The sequence below is a fragment of the Berghia stephanieae genome, chromosome 2, assembly GCF_034508935.2.
Source record: "Berghia stephanieae isolate SIO BIC M18660-M18661 chromosome 2, UCSD_Bste_1.3, whole genome shotgun sequence".
NCBI classification, from domain to species: Eukaryota; Metazoa; Mollusca; class Gastropoda; order Nudibranchia; family Aeolidiidae; genus Berghia; species Berghia stephanieae.
In genome coordinates, this window is record NC_088361.1 from 96,673,139 (window position 1) to 96,694,103 (window position 20,965).

Genomic DNA, 20,965 nt, shown 5'->3' on the forward strand with positions numbered 1-20,965 from the left:
CTCTCTCTCTCTCTCTCACACACACACACACACACACACACATACACCTAGTTTCGTTGCTTTTTACAGTGAGAATAAAAATTATATTTTTGTAAACATTTAAAGTACTCTTTTGCGAATGACGGCATAAAAATCAAGAAGAAAAGTAAATAAAAGAAGAAAGAAAAGTCACGGAACAGGAGCGATTCAATAACATCTTTTAAAAATTCCCATCTCAATGTAGTGATTTTAATAAACATCCAATTATCTTGGTTTAATGACAAAAGGGTAGTAGCAAGACAGAATGCACTTTAGAATATTACTTTATTCACACATTTAGAATAAGAAAGTTTTTCTCTGCGAGACTGAGAAACATGGCCGCGTTTGGTTCAAGTCCAAGTGGTGAAGCTGAATTAGAATTAGAGTCCGGTTTAAACGCCATTTGTTTCCATGACCATGCATCGAAGCTTCTGAGGAAATTGAATGAAACAAGGAAAAATGTGAATTTTTGTGACACTATAGTCTCTATCGGATCAACAGAGATTCCGGTGCAAAGAGGCGTATTATCAGCTGCGAGCCATTATTTTCGGTGAGTAGCAGTAGCAGGGAGTAGGCTTAAGTAGGAGTATGAGTGAGTAGGTTAGTTGAAATATAGTAATAGTGTATGATGAATAGAATAGAGATACTTTTTTGACTTTGGTAAACGTCCATTTTGCACTCCAGCAGTGAGCTGATAAATGGCCTAGTGGGTGTGACCTGATTTTCAGGACTTTTGACTTTTGACTTTTGACTGATGGGTCTCAGGAAAAAAAATAGGAAGGACTTACAGATAATATATCTAATAATAGGTAATTTGATAAAAAAAAATAATTCAAATTGGATTGAGCTCAATGAAATCTATATCATTATAAAGTGCTTTTCAACACGATTCTAATGATACCAAAAGTGTGAAAATCAAATAAGCAGAAGAAAAGTTATGTTTAGTCATGTTTTGTTTTTTTGTTTTTAAGGGTTTTACTGCGCTTGCAACACATTTAGGTTATATCAGCGCCAGTAAAAAGGAAGAAATTGGGATAGTAAAAAGTTCTAGAATTACAATTAAAGCACCCAAGAAAAATTAAGACATAGGGGGAACTGGGAACAAACAGGGATCAGATGTAGATTCCAAGAGCATACCACCAATGTAGTAATTAGTTTGAGATCACCTATAAGTCTCATTCGGACACAATCACAAAATCCAACAAAGAGGAATACGCTCAAATGCTTACACTATACATTCAAAATAACAAATATAATAATACATAACAGAGAGATTATTTACAAGGAAAAAATATAATCTCCCAAAACAATAACTATGCATTTGACTGTTTCCCCCCCAGCTAGGACTCCGGCCAGGGCCAGGACAAAACCAAGTAATCTCATTCCAAGACAAAGACAGAAAGCATGTTGGAAAACAGATATAAGGGGATAGAAGACGCAGTATGTATCCCCCTGCCCACTATGGGAGGTCAGGAATCCCACCCAGTTATGTTAGTTAAAAATTAAAAGGCTGAAAATTGGTCTTCTATTTGCTTTTGTTATTTACTGACGGACTTTGACTTTGATAAAGATTCAATTAATTTAACGAAGTGACTATTTCTCTGAATAAGATCTGAACACTATTTCTCTTATAACAGTTTCCGGTTTCCGTTCTCGAGATTTTTTGGTTACACCCATTTGTGAGAGTTCGTCGACATCTTTCATCATTCTGCCATTTCTACCTGGACTAGGGGGAAGCATGTTCTAGAGCTAGATAATATCCCCCAAAATAAACAAATTTTTTTAAACAAAGAGAAAATTGAAGAACGAAAAAAGAAATTAAGATGAAAACTGGCCACTTGCAATCTCTCCTCTTTTTTTTCTTAACAACAAAAATTAAACAAACAAACAAAAAAAGACCATAAATAAAGATGAAGAAAAAAACTGGGCCCCTCAACATAAAGGCTATTTGGATTGGAGTCTGTATAACCATAACCTTATTTTACTGAGCATTCGGGAAAATAGAGTTCAGCATTATTTTGCTGAACATTCGAGAATTTGAATTAGAGTTCAAATTTATGTCATCGAACGTTCCGAGACATAGAGTTCAAGTTTATTTTCCCAAACGTTCGGAGAAATAAAATAGAGTTTAAGTTTATTTCCCCGAACGTTCGAAGAAATAGAGCCACCTTAATATAATGTCCCTGTGGCCTTAACTATTAACCCTGCATGTGTGTGGAGTTAGTGTGTATGGGTGTATGTTCAAAATGTATATACTATATCAAAATCATTGCATTAATTCTAAATTGCATTTATTTCAGTGCTCTCTTTGGCTATGGAGACAGTTTGGGTCCCACCACTCTAAAACACGACGTGAAACCACTCAGCACAGTGTCATTGGATTCAATGGGTATTGACGAAAATACCTTTTACATGGTTTTAGATTACATCTACACTGCCCAAGTTGCTCTCACTCCAGAAAATATTCAGGACATGCTTCAGGTTAATATTGATTACTAATTATTGAAAGGTGGCCAAACTAGAGACTTTTTCTTGATGTTTTTTTTCTTTTCTTTTTATTGAAGTGAAGGGAAGAACAGCTTTCAGTTAGTTAGTAACCCCAATTTAACTTTTTGAAGAATGGAAGCTGCTAACCACAGAAATCATTCCCAAAATGATTGAATGAATTACGTATATAAGCAAAAAATTATTTTAAAATTGAGAAAGAACCGTAATTTTAGCTATAGATAAAAAAATGTTTATAAAGTTCTTTTCAAGCATACAAACTAAATTGTATTTCTGAAATAGTCTCTTAGATTTGAATAGAAACAACACAATTGTTTGGATTGCACTGGACCAAATAAAAAGAAAGTTGTGTTTTAGAGTTAAAAAAGCAAACAAAGCATTAAATTATGGCACACGTCTTTGGACTGGTAAGTCGAGCGTTCCTGCCTAGAGTGGGGCTAGGCAAAGTTGAGTCCTTAGTAAAGGTTCTTTACTCACTTTCTCTCTCTGTACTCTGGTGTAAAATGAGTACCTGGCAGTTAACTGTGTTGTCTGAGGTGAAAAAGAGTTGTAATATTGCATTACAGGCGTTATGTTTTGTCTTACATCTTTAGTGTTGGCTGTGGAGCCCTTGTAAAGCATTTTGAGCACATTTAGTGGATATTGCCCTTTATTAATGTTCTAGATTTTATTTCCTGTTTAACACCCTTTGGATAGGATGCTGGCGAATTGCAAAGTACTTTCTACCAGATGTAATGTTGATCCAGTAGAGCAGGTAAAGACTAATCAAAGCAGGTCCATTTTCATGTGTGAAAAATAATCTTTTAAAATTCTTCTTTCTTCCTTATCCAGCATTTCATATTAATTGCAGTTTGCTTAAGATAAAATACCTTAAGATAAATTCTCGCTTTAAGTAAACTTGAGACTTGTCCCGGTTCTTCTGCTCTAAACCATTATTATTTTTAATGCTTTAGATTAACTCTGTCGGTGAGCTAATCCGGATAAGATAAACTCATCAGTCTTCTCCACTGAGATAGACAGCAAGTCTCTCAATCATCCCTCTCCTCCCCCCTCTCTCCCCCCCCCCCCCCCCCCCCCCCAAACACACATCCATCTCCTGTCTTTTAGTCTCCTCATTGTGCAATACATTCTCTTGCCGCAATCAAGAAACAACACTGACTATATTATTTGAGTATGTAGTGTGTAAAGACTTGCTGAAACCCACAAGCATGTCGCCACATGGTGCACACACTCACATATGTACATGTGGGTTTGTGGCTTTATCATATCACTCTAGAGACTGGGTATGGGGACCAAGGCCTTTGTCTATCAGGCTTGCCCTTCCTTCTCCGTTGTCTCATCCACACCATTTACATCTCCACTGCGAAGTGGGTACCTTGTAGTTGCCGACCCCCCCCCCCCCCACTTAACCCTGACCAGGCTCACCAATTGGTAATCAGAGCAAGACTGTTACTCATCACTCAAATATCTTAGACTAGGGGATAAGTGATGATATCATGTCAACTCCCCCAACTTTTTTCATTTTCACTCTGCCTTTCCAAGAATTAAGATCATCATTTGCTGTTGCAATGTGAATGATGACTCTAATAACAAATAATAGTCGAGAAAAATGTCATTCTTGGTTTAGGGAGCTGGGCTGTCTTTCTTGGGATATTTATTAAAGGGTGATAACTTAGATTAAGCAAATGTTTGAGTTGAAGGGTTGTTCCCCTTGGGTTTTGGATAAGATAAACATTTTTTTTTTTGGTCCCCAGGAGTTTATCTTAAGCAGAATTGCAGTGTGTACAGCTTTTCAGAATGTTCTATTATGCCAGTTCAAATGAGACATTGTAGCAGTAAATTACATTTTTTTCAGGCTGCTGATCAACTTTTAATGGAGGACTTGAAAGAGATTTGTTGTGAGTATCTCGATTCATGTATTACTGCTAACAACTGTATTGGCATCTATGACTTTACATCCCAGTTGTCTTGCTCCTGGTCCCATCACAAAGTCTCCAGTTTCTTGGATAGGTATTTCAGGTAAGAGGACTATCCTATATATCTTTTTCTTTTTTTTTTTTTCCTTCATTGAAATTTACTTAGAAATGATGTCCAAAAAAAAATTTAAAGTGTTATTTGCAAATGATTACTGCACTTGCTAAAAACAAACATACTACTTCTATGAAAAAAATTAAAAAAAACAAAACTTTATAAGAAAGCTTAAGTTTAATTTGATTGCGCCTAATCCTGTAGTCAAAACTGATCTTGGTGCACACAATTCATTGATGTAGAGTATCAATTTAAAAAAAGTAGCATTAACACATGCGCTCACGCACACACACACAGACACACACACACACATGCAAATACATATTTATACATAGGAACACACATACACACATGGGCACACACACACACACACACACACACAAACACACAAAGATAGAGAGAGAGAGAGGGTTAATGGGTGAAGATCCTTTGAGTACTTTTGGGATTCTAAACAATTTGGCAAATTAAGTGAAGTATATCTATATAATGATGTCTGAATATTTAATATCTAGTATGTTCGCATATAGAATTATAAGGTAAAACGGTTCATAAAAATTATATGTAGTTAAAAATTGTTCATTAGCTTACATGAACTATTTTTTCGTAATAAAAGTTAATGAAACAAGCAATGAATTAAGTTTTTTACAAACTGATATTTACTTCACAAAACAAAGTGCAGGATTTTGAGAGACTCATGCAATTTTCACTTCTTTTTTTTTCATCTTTCAGAGATGTCAGTCACAATGAGGAATTTTTCTGTTTGAAAGCGGATAGAGTCCGAGAATTTCTTTCCAGAAAAACCATTCAAATGAAACAAGAAGATGATGTGTTGGAGGCACTCCTCCGATGGTATCAGTTTGACCAAGACAATCGGAAAGAGGATACAATCAGTCTTTTCAGGGATATCATTTTTGCTAAACAGTTGTCTGCAGAAAGTGTAGAAAAACTATCATCTTTACCTCAGATTGGACCGCAGTGTGTTGAATGGATAGAAAAGATGAAAAAAGACGAGACTGAATGCTCTGTCATGCATCGAGGATTTACACAAGTGATCGTGACTTGTGGAGGTGATGGAACTATCAACAGGTAGATTTTTATTTTCTCTCCTTCAATTCTATTCATTTGTTATAAAGGTTTAGCACTGATGGTAAAGACAATGCTAAAAGCTTTAGATTCTAAGAAAAATCATTTGTAATTGGTGTCACTGGGGTGCAAAATTGTCGAGTGGCAAAGGCATTGGAGGACTTGAGTTTGAGCATTTCATTTTTATTTTATTGAGCAAGAAACTTAGCCTCTCTTGCTCAGTTTGTGAAGCTGCACTGTTGCATTAATACCAAGGTTACCTCAGTTTATTTATTTTTTGTTTTGTTATGTTTTTGATATAAGGATAAATAGATTTTATCATTAAAAATGTTTTTTTTTCTGGTCCTGCCGGGGTATCTTTAGCCAGTCAATTGTCTAGTTCTTTTTATTTTTAATTTTTTTTTGAGAGATGGTATTTTTTATTGTAAATCATAGCGGGATCCTTTGCTTGTGCCTGGATGGGATGTTAAGGTAGTAATGTCAAAATAGTCACATTGATGAATTGCTCTTGGAATCTTCTGTTTCCTATTTGAACCAGTCCCCTTTGACTTATTTTGTCTTTGGTGCTTTTAACTTCAGATCTGCAACTTTTTTCCTCTCATCTTCCTTTTTACCGGTGCTAAAATAACCTGAAAGTGATGCCCGCGCCTTATAACTCGTAAAATTAACAAACAATAATTTTCTTTGAATTGTTGAAACTTTTTAGATATGTGGTGTACTATCGGATTCTTTGTCCATATTTGTTACTTTTTGAACACGTGAAATAATTCCATCATCTTTTCCAATCTTTTCAGGGATAAGGAAGACTCTTCAATGACAGATGCAGTCCATTGTGTGAGATTGGATAAGTCAATGAAAGCAGTAAACTCTCAGTCAAACCATTGTGATTGGATCCAGTTGGCCTCACTCAATACCCCAAGGTCTGGGCATGGACTCGTGGAAGTTGGTATGTCATTCCACTCACTGGGTGTGTGGGCCAGTGCCTGATAATAAATATTTATGCTCAGCCATTTCCAAAAGAATTATGGGATATATTGCGGAATCGATTTTTCAGATATATTAGATTTTATGATTAATTCTTAAAATTAAAATCGCAATAGTGGTTGTTTTAAACTGTTGAAAAATAAGCACCCATGTGTTTTCATGAAGTCTGTGTAAAAAAAAATGTGATGGTAACGCATACATTCTGGTTACCTCAGCAGAAATCAAGTGGCTGATGGGGTCCATAAAGAATTGTCAAACAGACTAAAAATGTCAACAAGAATTGCCAAAGCTTTTAAGGTTTAATGACAGCTCTTATATGAATACAAACTAAAAGATAATTCTTGTTTAACCCTTTGGCTGCTGTTCCATCAATGTTGACTATTGTGGCAAAACCACACTTGAAATCTTGCAGGTTGAAAACAATTAATCTGCTTATTTACTCTGAATAAGTTGTTTTGCCTGTTTATGTTTTTGAAACCCTGTCATGTCAAGTTGGTATGTTTCTTTTATCAAATTCTTTTCTTGAGTTCCCCTTTTAATGAGAAATAGTAATGATCTTTGGCAAATTTATTTGGCATACATTTTATGATTTTACAACTAGATAAAATAAGAACATTGATAATGAAGTCATCTTTAACAGTTAGTTGTTGATGACTTGAAAAGATTTATGAATTTTTTTTTATCTCTATAAATTTTGTCTATTATTTTTCTAAAATCAATCATAAATTATGTAGATTAGGCTTATGTTAAATATATATATATATATATATATATATATATATATATATATATATATATATATATATATATATATATTTATATATCTGTATGCATGTGTGTATGTGTGTTTGTGACTCCCTCAGTTCAAATTTCTTTTTGGTTTTGTTTCAGGTGGATATTTGTATATTGCTGGAGGAAGAGACAAAAATTGCCGGATATTGAACTCTTGTGAAAAATATGACCCGTTCAATAATGTGTGGAAACTGACAGCACCAATGAGCCACGCAAGGGTGGGATTTGGTTTTGTGGCTATTGAAAATAACATCTATGCCATCGGTGGTTCCAACGATATCACAGAACCCTCAACATCTATGGAAGTTTACGACATATTTACAGACAGATGGAAATCTTTACCGGATATGATGATGAAAAGGGTTTGGGCCTGTTGTGTGGCTGCTGGCAAGAAGATTTATGTTTTGGGTGGTGGCATCGTGGAGAAGTTTTATGATTCTGTTGAGGTCTTCGACACCTCCACTCTGACATGGTCTGCTGTGTCACCAATGAGGGAGAGAAGATGCGATGCCAGAGCTGTTTCTGTTGGAAGTGACATTTATGTGTTCGGGGGATACAGGCGTATTGAATGTCCTAGTGCTGCCCATTCTGGTCATAATTTGAAATTGTGCGGTACAGAGTTTTATTCAGACAAGAATGATTTCTGGATGCCGATTCAATCCAGGTTTGGTTCCTCAGGCATGTGTATAGTAGGTGAGAGGTCGACTGTGTATGGAGCTGTTTTTGACGGTGAGGATATCTTTGTGGTTGGAGAACTGGACATGAATGGTGAGTTCCACACCATTCGTTCATACAACCGACACACCAATAGTTGGGAGTGCGTTGTGGTCAACCCACCACCGTTACAGAGACATTTCCCTTGTTGCACTCTGTCTCTCCCTACACAGATGCTATACCAGTTACTCTGGGATCAAGACAAACTTCGCTACACTGATATTGTAATGAAACGGAGTAGACAGGAAAAAGCTGAGTGATGCTTATGGAATGGAAAAATATTGATTGGTATTTGTCAGCAAAGAAAATACTATAGAAAACACGCAATAAATTGGGGAAACAAATGTAATGTCATGAGGGGTGATTTAATCTGTATTAAAAAAATAATTTCTTTTTAAAAACATAATTGTTATCCAAGAAAATTGATACCTATGGATATCAATATTCAGAAATTCATTCTTAAGCCAAATAACACTTTGTAAGTACCCTATTTATTGGGCTTTTTTGTTTTGTTTATTATTAATTTAAGGAGGAGGGGGGGGGGGTAGTTGTCAGATTTATCTATTTTCATTGTCAAATTTTAATATTTGTCATTCAAATGATTTAATTGTATTAACAAGATGATTTGGTTTACTAAACCATGCTAAGAATTCAATCATGTTTGAGCATGAGGCAACAGATTTTTGCTACACGAATCAAATTGTATAGTGTTAATACTGAAAAGTATCTGGGTTACAAGAATGCTAGTGTATGGTGCACTTGAGTTGGTTATCTTCATGTATGTTTATTTTTAAAAAATAAATTCAAAGGTTTCTAATAAGCTTTCACTAGAATTGTTTTGTTACCCATATTTGAAATCGCAAAAATTTATTTTTACTCAAGAGTTGCATTTTTTGGCTGACAACCATAATTGTGACTTATACAGATTTAATCCGTATCCCAATTTTAATAGAAAATCAGTGAACGTACTCAATGAACTACACAATACATATATTCTCTAAATCATTTCTTTCTAGACAGACAATTTATAATAAGAATATTATTGGAAAATCATTATTTTGAACTATGCAGATTTTTATTTTTGTCTGTCATTAATTTACTTTGGAATTGGATAGACAAGGTAAAAAATAAAATAATAGAAAGATGAGGTTGTTAATGAATGACTGTGGTGGGATAGAGACACAATTAGTAAGGGTCGTTTCACACTTTATCAAGTGTGACGACTCAGCGGCTAATGTGAAGGGAGGCAATGCTTTGTTTTAAAGTACAGAGTAATAATCTGATTTACCTCTCTTCCTTTGTGTTATGAGTTGTCACCTGGGCACTCATTGGTCTTTTCGATCGTACTGATTTCTTACATGGATGATGATAAGTTTTCTAATCTTCTGCAAAAAAAAAAAAAGGCACATAAGGCTTCTTGACATTAATCTTTATTGAAAAAAATTAAATTAAAATACCTGAAAATTCAAAAGCATGGCATAATGATAATGATGATGATGATACTACTACTACTACTACTACTACTACTAATAATAATAATAATAATAATAATGATAATAATAATTATTATAATGATAATAATAATAATAATAATAATGATAATTTACTTTTTGGTTTCATTTGTCAATGTTAAATTAGTTCATGATATATAAGAAAACAGATAAGATATGTAAAAGACTGGAATATAGTAAACACACTCGGAGATAAAAAGTATTTCAATCGTACCTGTTCCCCTTCTCTTCTTTTCTTACATTTTTTCCACTGACTCAAAACTTATTTGTTTTGAAAAGATTATATTCCCTCTGTCTCGTCCCCGATTGATACTTGCTTTAGCTTCCTACATGTTCAGTATTCTACATTCTGGCAACAAAATTAGGTATAACATGAAATGTATAAACAATTTTAAGATTTTCATTAAAATAAAGCTAAGTTTAATCACTTTGTACATTCTAAAGATGCATTAATAATAGGTAAGAGGATAACAACGAAAAATAAAAATTGACTAATACCATTAATGTTTTGTGTATATATTATATTCAATTATCTATCGGGGTTTCTCTTTCAAAACCTAAGTCAAAGTGATACTAGGCTGCTAGAAGCTGTGGACTGTAAAAAGTAATAAACAAAAAGGAATAAAACAGCTTTAAAAAAGAACAAAATACCAAACATGGAACGTTTCAGGCTTAAAACCCTTCTTCAGTCAAGAATACAAGAACTGTAGTTAGTTTGAAACAGACTGCAAAAGAAGATTGTTTAGGATTCAAAACTATTATCAATTCTGACCACAGTATATTTCTCTATAAAAGATGTGACACTTTGAAGTGGATGACAATCAGATTACAACAGGGAAGGATGATAGACTTTGATTGAAAGTTGGAAAGCCATTTTTGAAAGACTTATTTTAAATTTACTCTTTTTACCTTTGTTAGATAGCTTGTAATTAATAAAGATTCAAGAGTCTAACTTATAAACTGCATAACCACTAGGTTGCAGTAACAAAGGTATATTAGCTTGCTTTGTAAAGTCTAAACAAATACTTTCTAGCCTTTTAGACAAAGTTAATCATAATCTTTTGATGTATTGCAGCGGTACAATCAAGATTGTAGCCTTTAGAACTTTTCATTTTTTTTCAACTTTTACCCATGATCCTTTCCTTTCTTTTCTTTTTAATTTATATAATGTATTTGTACGTGGTGATATTCCACTTTATACAAGTATTCGTAATTTATAAAAGAAAACTACTCACATTCTTTAACTTATAATCAATATAATTTTATTAGTGAAGTATTGGTTTTACTTCAAGATTTAAAGACAAAGAATTAATTAAGATAAGAAAGTAGAACTATGTAATACCACTTGTAAAAATATTGTTTTATTCCATTATTTCCATTGCCCTCTCACTTTTAATTTGATTTCCATTTGTATATTATTTATTTATTTACTGTGTCACCAATTGTGTAACTGCTGCTGTATTCCATTCCATTGCAATTGCCTGATTCCTCGACGAATTGTTTTTCTAAAGTCCTGCATAATAACTAACACTGAATAGGTATTGTGCCGAATAATGACAACATCACATTGTTTGTTTTTGTTGTTGTTTTTTTTTCATTTTAGCCTGAAAACATTAATTTTGTATCTTGATTAAGATGCTCCGCAACTTGTAAAAAAATCTTAAACCTTTAGTTATTTTTGGATACGAAGGAGACATTTTGTTGTTGCTGTTATCTCTTTTATAGAGATGCTTTTTAGCTTAGTGCACTTCGGTTTACTGAAGCATGGCTCAGTTGTATGGCCTTTGCTTCGTACCTGAAAGGTACCGTCCATCTGCCTGCTGCGCTGTATGGCTTGAGCAAGTCACCTTGCCCTAGCTCGTTTTGTGGTGCTGCAATGTAGCTCTCACCTGGGTTATTCCAGTCTTTCCCCTATTGGGCCGAATAAAGGAAATTTATTATTAATCTTTATTATTATTATTATTATTATTATTATTATTATTATTATTATTATTATTATTATTATTATTATTATTATTATTATTATTATTATTATTATTATTATTATTATTATTATTATTATTATTATTACTGCCAAATCAAGTTGAAGCTCATCTTAACCTTTCGATTTATGAAGTCAATGTATTCTCTCCAAAATGGAGAAAGAAAAAGGTGTTTCGTTGTTGCTTGGCAATATTCACATAATATAATGCAACCTAGATATAACAAACTCAGATCCAATGAAGACATTTTAAAAAAATCCTTTTTTTTAATTTTTTTTTTAAATTTAATTTTGATTTGTTGGTTTTTGTTGAAGGTGGGAGAGTTTCCTTCTTCACTAAGGTCTGCGTTGTATCATGTTGCACACTATATCTCTTTTATTTTTGCTTCATTATATTTCCACTGATGACAATTTGTCAGTTTTTAAGAACAAGTGGGCTACCCTGAATTATAAAGGGTTTTGACATAGTTATTTCTGGGTAGGGTTCCTGGCCTCCCATTGTGGGAAGGGAGGCTCGTGTCTTCTATCCCCCTATATCTGTTTTCCAACATTCTTTCTGTCTTTGGTTTGGGATTCGATTACTTGGTTTTGTCCTGGCCCTGGCTGGGAGGGAAACAGTCAAATGTATAGTTTTGTAGAGTTTTGGTATTGTAAATCACCTCTTTGTCCTGCACTGTATTATTTTTGTTGTTATAGATATATGATTTGTAAACATTTTGGTGACTATGGGGACGTGTGCTAGTGTCAGGAGGAGACATTTGAATGATCTTAAAGTACACTGATAGTGTTCTCTTGGAATTTACCTCTGTTCCCTATTTGAACAAATTCCCCTTTGTCTTCCTTTTTCTTGGGTACTTTAATCGTAATCTATAACTTTTTACTATCCCATTATATTCCTTTTTACTTGCGCTCTGGGTGGAGATCCTGACCTCCCATAGCGGGCAGGGAGGTACATACTGTGTCTTCTATCCCCTTATATCTGTTTTCCAACATGCTTTGTCTTTGTCTCGGAATGAGATTACTTGGTTTTGTCCTGGCACTGGCCAGAATCCTAGCTGGGAGGGAAGCAGTCAAATGCATAGTTATTGTTTTGGGAGATGATATTTTTTTCCTTGTAAATCATCTCTCTGTTATGTATTATTATATTTATTTTGAATGTATAATGTAAGCATTTGAGTGTATTCCTCTTTGCTGGATTTTGTGCTTGTGTCCAGATGAGACTTATTGGTGATCTCAAACTAAGTACATTGGTGGTATGCTCTTGGAATCTACATCTGATCCCTATTTGTTCTCAGTTCCCCTTTGTCTTACTTTATCTTGGGTGCTTTAATTGTAATTCTAGAACTTTTTACTATCCCATTTTCTTCCTTTTTACTGGCACTGATATGACCTAAATGTGTTGCAAGCGCTGTAAAACCCTTAAAAACAAAACAAAACAAATTACTTGCGCTGATATGACTTCAATGTGTTGCAAGCACCGTAAAATCCGTAAAAATAAACAAACAATCGGATTTTGTTTTTAAAAAAATATTTTGGATCTATTTTATTTAAATATTTTAACAAAGTTACTTGGATGCCTTTTCTTCTTCTTCTTTTTGGTCACCTACGATCTACAGTGTCGTCCAATTAAAATGAAATCCATCATAGTGACACCCTCTCTATAGAAGGGATGAAATTGACGTCACTAAGTTCTTTGTTATTGTTTTTGGACAGCCATTTTGGTGAATAGTTCTCACTCAATTATATAAATCAGACTATTAACGTTCAAGGTTACACATAATTTTGTGTGTTGGTGTGTTATATCCAGCTGCCGGATGTTGTATTTTACCTAAACGCATAGTATCAATAGTAGCGACATAGTGTCCAAGTTCTGATTTCTTTTCTATTTATAGTTATTAATAAAAAACTCACCATAACGACATTCATTTTAGTAAAAACCCTGTGAACTTGAAATTGACAGTCAAGGCATAATTTCTGGTCCAATTGAAAACGTTTGCTTTCTGACCAATGAAATCCCTTGGTTATGGCTAATAAAAACGCTTGATCAGCCAATCGATGATATCCAGTCCATTTCCGTATTTTACACACCCCTCCCCTCCGCAATAAGGACAATTCTCTTTCACAGTATTTTTTAAAATGGTCACAAGGATGCCGTTACAGAATAGAGAGGTATTCATTTTTGGGAGTGTAAGGGTCCAAGTGTAAGCACTGTGTTCTGAACGAAACGTGGAACTTTATTTTTAAATGAGAGAAAGTGGTCATATGAGTTTTTTAATATTTTGGGATAGCCTACTTGTCCTTAATACATTCAACTGATAATTGCATGGAAGGATTGGATGATTTTGACATCAAGATATAGAACTATTAAGGAAATCGAAACCTTAAGTTCATTTTTTTAATAATCATATTTATGTTTTAGTTGATTTTTTAAATTTTACATATATATGATATGATCCATTAAAAACTGGAATCTTTCACACAAAAGCAGAAAAAGCAAAAGAATAACAAGAACAGTACAGGAAAAAAAATCCACTGTACATAAAACAAACAAATGAACACACACAAAAAAAAAATCCCCAAACAAAACAAACGAAACCAAATACCTCTCCAATAAAATAAGAGCAAACAAAACAAAAACCAAAAAAAAAAAAAAAACACAACAGGCCTAGTCCACACAAAGATTTGCTTCTATTTTCCCTCCTGATTGACAGCATTATTTCTTCCAAAGAATTTACAGGGAGTGAGACGGCTGTGAAAAGGGAATGAAAAACAAATAAAAGGATTAAAAAAAAAAAGCCCTGGTAGAAATAAATGTCCTAGTCCAAATATAAAGACGTACTTATTATTATTATTATTATTATTATTATTATTATTATTATTATTATTATTATTATTATTATTATTATATTATTATTATTATTATTATTATTATTATTGTTATTATTATTATTATCATTCATAGATATCTGAATTTTAACTGATTTTCAAACTGTTTTGTATATAGTATATTATTTAAGTTGTTTAAGTTTGACAATGTATTTTTCACGCATTTTACAGCAATCGCATTTATAAGGAAAAAGAAAGTACACATGAATATTATAATTGTTAATTTTTTTAACGCATTGTTTAATGATTATATTATTGACATGTCATTTCTCTTCTAGTATTTTGCTGTGTGTGTGTGTGTGTGGGGGGGGGGGGGGGGTTGTAATGAGGAATAAAAGTTGGATATATGTATGTGTGTGTGTGTGTGTGTGTGTGTGTGTGTGTGTGTGTGAGAGAGATACTGGGTGGGGATCCTGACCTCCCATTGTGGGCAGGGAGGTACATGCTCTGTCTTCTATCCCCCCATACCCGTTTCCCAATTGTTTCCTGTCATTGTCTTGGAATGAGATTACTTAGTTTTGTCCTGATCCTTGCCGGAGCTCTTTGGCTGGGAGGGAAACAGTCGAATGTATAGTTATAGTTTTGGGAGATGATATTTTTTTCCTTGTAAATCATCTCTCTGTTATACATTGTATTATGTTTAGTTTACATATTACATTATATAATTGGTAAACATTTGAGTGTATTCCTCTTAGTTGGGACCTGTGCTTGTGTCTGGATGAGACTTTTAGGTGATCTCAAACTAAGTACATTGGTGGTATGCTCTTGGAATCTACATCTGATCCCTATTTGTTCTCAGTTCCCCTATGTCTTACTTTTTCTTGGGTGCTTTAATTGTAATTCTATAACTCTTTACTGTCCCATTTTCTTCCTTTTTACTGGCGCTGAAATAACCTAAATGTGTTGCAAGCGCCGTAAAACCCTTAAAAACAAAAACAAACAAACAGAGAGAGAGAGAGAGAGAGAGAGAGAGAGAGAGAGAGAGAGAGAGAGAGAGAGAGAGAGAGAGAGAGAGAGAGAGAGAGAAGGGGGGGGGGGGAGGGGAGGGGGAGACGTTTGCGTAAACTTCTGCATGCCCTCCTCTACCACGGATCCCATTTTAAATTGTAATCTAGATTAGTTAGTCTGAATCATTTGATAATAGTAAAATAACCATTAAATATTCTTATTTATTATAACAACTGAAAATATTCAACTAATCCAATATGTACAGTTAGTTTTGGGAGATGATATTTTTTTTCCTTGTAAAGCATCTCTCTGTTATGCACTGTTTTATGTTTTGTTTTCTTATTATATATGATTTGTGAACATTTGAGTGTATTCCTCTTAGTGGGGAACCTGTGCTTGTGTCTGGATGAGACTTTTAGGTGATCTCAAACTAAGTACTTTGATAGTGTGCTCTTGGAATCTACACCTGTTTCTTAATTGAACCAATTCCCCTTTGTCTTAATAATGTATATATACAGTAATAAGACATGGCACGAGATAAAAAAGTTAGCTCGGGATAGAGAGGATGGAAACTGTTTGTCTGTGGCCTATACCCAGGGTGTAAAAGGCGATGATGATGAATATGACCTTAAGGGGTCACGCACAAGCGCCTAAAACCCCTAAAAACTACTAACCGCACCGCTGTAACCCTAAGTGTTTCTTCAGGCATTTTTTCCCCTTTGACAATATTAATAGACCCCTATTTTCTCTTTTCGACGAAATGACGAATAATATTTGTTGATAGCAGATATGTTTGATGGTAATTAGCCTTGTTTCTTCATAAAATTCCCAAATGGCAGTATCTTCTTATTATTTTGTGCTGAAAACTATTAGATCTTTATATTATACGACCGGAAAACAACCTCACACATAATCCATCAATATAAATTCTAAAAACACCAACCTGTAGGTAAAAAAAATTACAAAACGTTATTAATGTATGCGTCATATTCGTGATAATTTGCCCCCACCCCACTCCCTCTTCGTCTATAAAAAAAAAACATTTTTTGGAGACATCTCCAAATTTTGCCCTAGATGTGGCTAAAGGACCAGTAATTTTTTATGTAATATTATTAATGACCATCATCTATTTTCTTTTCTTTTTTTTTTTTGTGTGTTTAATATAAATAATCTATTAAATGATAAGAAGAGTCGTTATTGCAGTCATAGTTTGGTAAACTCCCCATTTCTTCACAATTGACTTGTTGGAAACCCTTTCATGTACATATCCATGTATATATGTCTCCAAATTAATTAAAATACATTGTAGGTATTGATTTAATTGTGTTCAATTATTTCGCGCTGGGTGGACCGGGGAGGTCATTTTCTCTTGTTGTCCTTGTTGTTCACTTGATGTTTCATCTATTCCCTTCTGTCTGATTTCCACGTTAACGTTGTCTTGCCTTGGAATTAGATGGTACGAAGCAAATACCGTACCGCTGAGCCACGCTGCCTGCCATATTATGGTGATATGCTGTGGTGGAACTTTTACTTTTAGGAAGTTTCAAGCTGCAGCAAAAGGAATTGTGCTCTTGGATCTATTTCTCATCTCTGTTGAACTAATTTTTACCAAGAGGTGATCTGGGTGGGGTCCCTGACCTCCCATAGTGGGCAGGGAGGTACATACCGTGTCTTCTACCCCCTTGTATCTGTTTTCCAACATGCTTTCTGTCTCTGTCTTGGAATGAGATTACTTGGTTTTTTCCTGGCCCTGGCCGGAGTCTTGTTATTTTGAATTTATAATGTACGCATTTAAGCGTATTCCTCTTTGTTGGATTTTGTGCTTGTGTCCGGATGAGACTTATAGGCGATCTCAAAATAAATACATTGATGGTATGCTCTTGGAATCTACATCTGATAACTATTTGTTCCCCGTTCCCTTATGTCTTACATTTTCTTGGGTGCTTTAATTGTAATTCTAGAACGTTTTACTATCCCATTTTCTTCCTTTTTACTGGCGCTGATATAACCTAAACGTGTTGCAAGCGCCGTAAAACCCTTAAAAACAAATAAAACAAACCAAGAGGTGGTGTCTTTTGTTCTTTCATTGTTGGAGGAGAGGTCACTTGCTGTGTCTTCTACTCCCCTCCCATGTTGCTGTCTGTCTTTGTTCTAGATTGACATTGCTCTGCTTGTTTTTTTCCGGGTCCTGGCCAAGATCCTTAACATAGAGGTCCTATTTTGAGAAATGGCATCCCCCCCCCCCCCCCCCCCCCCCCTTGTAAATAATCTCCTAGAGGTTATATTATTATGGTTTTTTGTTTTGAATATATTGTACCTTGTAAATATTTGTAACATTCAAAGCGGGAACCTTTGCTTGTGCCTGGATGGGACTTGTATAGGAAATCTCAGAACAGGCACATCGGGCGATTGATCTTGGAATCTTCTGTTCCCCTATCTGAACCAGTCAACCTTTGACTTACTTTTTCTTCGATGTTTTAAACGTCATATCTATAACTTTCCCCCTACTTTATTCCCTTTTTATTGGCACTGAAATAACATGGGGATTCTCCCATAGTGGACAGGGAGGTACTTACTGTGTCTTCTATCCCCCTATATCTGTATTCCAACTTGCTTTCTGTCTTTGTCTTGGAATGAGATTATTTGGTTTTGTCCTGGCTCTGTCTGGATACCCTGGCTGAGAGGGAAACAGTCAAATGTATAGTTTTGGGACATGCTATTTTTTTCTTGTAATGCATTATATTATGTTGTATTTACATTTTATATGACTTGTAAACATTTGCGTATATTCCTCTTAGTTGGATCCTGTGCTTGTGACTGGATGAGACGTTTAGGTGATCTCAAACTAAGTACTTTGATAGTGTGCTCTTGGAATCTACATCTCTTCCCTATTTGAACCAATTCCCCTTTGTCTTACCTTTTCTTGGGTGCTTTCATTGTAATTCTAGAACTTTTTACTATCCCATTTTCTTCCTTTTACTGGCGCTGTTATGACCGTAATGTGTTGCAAGCGCCGTAAAACCCTTAAAAACAATTTAAAATAAACATAAGGATTGCAAGCGCCGTAAAACCCTTACATACCTTTAAATAAATATAAAAACCAGTCTTTGTCATAAGTTGTAGTATTCTTCCAGAGTCACTAGACCCATGGAGCAGGATTTTATCCTGGTTTCTATTGTGTGAAACTGACCATAGCAATTGTTTGCTGCTACCCTTAATATAAAGCGCTAGTATATTATCGCAAAGTACTTTCCGCCAGATCTAACAGACCCCATCTACCCAATCACAGGTGAGTGGACAGTGGAGATGGTCGGAAAAAAAATCTCGACTTCACCCAGACTCGGATCTCGGTCCCTTTGCTTGTGACCCCGCCCATCTTTAGTGCGCTGTGCATGAACTAGATCTATATCTTTTGATTATTCTATTTTCCTACTTTTTACAGGCGCTGAAATGACCTAAAAATGTGACAAGCGCCGTAAAACTCTCTTTTTGTGTTGGTAAGTAAACTATAATAGATTATATGGATAAGCAAAATTTCGTATAATATCGTTGCGTGACACGCAAGATGAGCGTGCGTAATCAATTAATTAAGGTCGTTATTTGGGGGGGGGGGGGGGGGGGGTCGATACTTCGATTAATCACTACGATTGGCAAAATTAGATAAATGATATAAAGAACAATAATGAAATTTTGATGACACTTAGAAAGAATTAAACATCTAGGTTCACATAATGTTATGTTCACAGGGGCTCATGAAAACTCATTATTGGACAACTAATTTTCCAAATGATTTTTCCTTAGTTATTATCACCAGATGTCCAGATTGGATATTCTTTCACAATGTCATTCTATTAACTATAACTGGAATGTTAAGTTCTCTCCCTCCCATGTATTAGTCATTCAGTACTGATGATTTTCCTTGGATCCGCGGAAATCCGCGATTTGTAGTTAGAGAAAGCATTTCTTTCATGTAAATGACATTTTCGCCAATCAAATTTACTAGTGAGATACTTCATGTGAGGCGGAACAAACAGCTGTAGTTTCCTACACTGCAGAAGTTAGGTAGTGTGTCAATAATAGTTTATCAAATAGGATTCAATTCTCTGATATGACGTCGCCCAGCAACGAGCAGCCTGGTTCCAAACAAAGAAAATCAGTATTATTTATTCATCATGCTGGCTAGATCTTTTTCACATGACATGCGATCAGAATGTATAAAAGTCAAAACATGATCCGATTTATAATGTTTTTCTTCTCTGGATACAGTATTATGCTCATCAGAGAAGTATTTCATAAGGGCGTCCGCCATTGTTTCGGTAGTTTAGAACCAGTTACTAAATTACTATGCGTCATTTCGAGGAAAGTGACGTCACGACTGTTGAACGCTATTGCTCTAAAATTGGCGGTTAGTGCAATCGATTTAGGCTGAAAGGCAGCCGGTTCAAATTTGTCCTTATTTTTCACCTTTGGTCACCACCAGCACTTAGGCATACTGTTGAAGACTTTGATTTTCCGTTTTTTATTATTCTGGTAAAATATACACATCCCAATAAATAAACTCGTGCGGAAATTTTGGAGTTTTTGAAACAACACTGGGAAAAATCATCATTAGCTCCCCCCGCCCCCCCAAAAAGACCACAAAAAAATATAAGTCGATAATATATATGGGGTTCAATATAATCTTGCTCACTTTTCCTAAAAAATTTGCGTTATTCTGGGCGTCAACGAAATGCTGAAAGGTTTTCCCCGTTTTAAAAATAGATCAATTTATCTCACTCAACACTTTTGAAACCGCTGAACATATTATGTACAAGAAGATGCATAGTACATTGTTTACTGTGGTGAGGGTGTTAGGATTATATGACGGGTTTGAATTTGTATCGGTTAACCAGTTGACTGTTGTACTCTAGAAATACCCGTTTATAAATAATTGGCCAGGCCAGAAAACTCGTCCTTCAAATATCGATCGATTTAAATGACCTTCATTTTGGAAAAAAAACAACAAAACCTCTCAAACCTGGGATCTCGCGAGGTAGTAGTAATAGTAGTAGTAGTAGTAGTAGTAGTAGTAGTAGTAGTAGTAGTAGTAGTAGTAGTAGTAGTAGTAGTAGTAGTAGTAGTAGAATATAGTCGAAGAAGAAGAAGAAGTAGTAGTAGTAGTAGTAGTAGTAGTAGTAGTAGTAGTAGTAGTAGTAGTAGTAGTAGATGTAGTAGTAGTAGTAGTAGTAGTAGAAGTAGTAGTAGAAGTAGTAGTAGTAGTAGTAGTAGTAGTAGTAGTAGTAGTAGTAGTAGTAGTAGTAATAATAATAGTAGTAGTAGTTGTTGTATTGGTAATGATGAAGATGGTGATGAGACATATCTGTAAAACTCCTAAGAACGAAGTATTTAATTCTAGTGCTCGACAACGCTTCACATTCACGGTAACAAAATACCAATTAAATGCGAATAGTAAGTAGGATTGAAGAGTGAACAAATAGACGCCGATGTAGATCACTGATAATAATAATAATAATAA

General features: G+C 34.7%; 1 protein-coding gene and 1 long non-coding RNA gene across 3 annotated transcripts in view; one reads left to right on the top strand and one right to left on the bottom strand.

Annotated features, from left to right (window-relative positions):
* LOC144965952 (uncharacterized) overlaps nt 1-20,965 on the bottom strand; it is a 66,013-nt gene that overhangs the window by 5,472 nt on the left and 39,576 nt on the right. For both annotated transcript variants that reach the window (XR_013644129.1, XR_013644130.1), the window contains exons 3-5: nt 9,850-9,984; nt 9,413-9,509; nt 314-449 (exon numbers count right to left, since the gene is read on the bottom strand). This is a non-coding gene — a long non-coding RNA (uncharacterized LOC144965952). The remainder of the gene's footprint in view (nt 1-313; nt 450-9,412; nt 9,510-9,849; nt 9,985-20,965) is intronic.
* On the top strand, nt 115-9,257 carry LOC144965951 (gigaxonin-like). Its single transcript, XM_078901841.1, has 6 exons — nt 115-568; nt 2,319-2,499; nt 4,379-4,542; nt 5,281-5,637; nt 6,429-6,580; nt 7,510-9,257. The coding sequence occupies exons 1-6, from the start codon at nt 354-356 to the stop codon at nt 8,382-8,384; spliced, it is 1,944 nt and encodes a 647-aa protein (XP_078757967.1). The 5' UTR covers nt 115-353; the 3' UTR covers nt 8,385-9,257.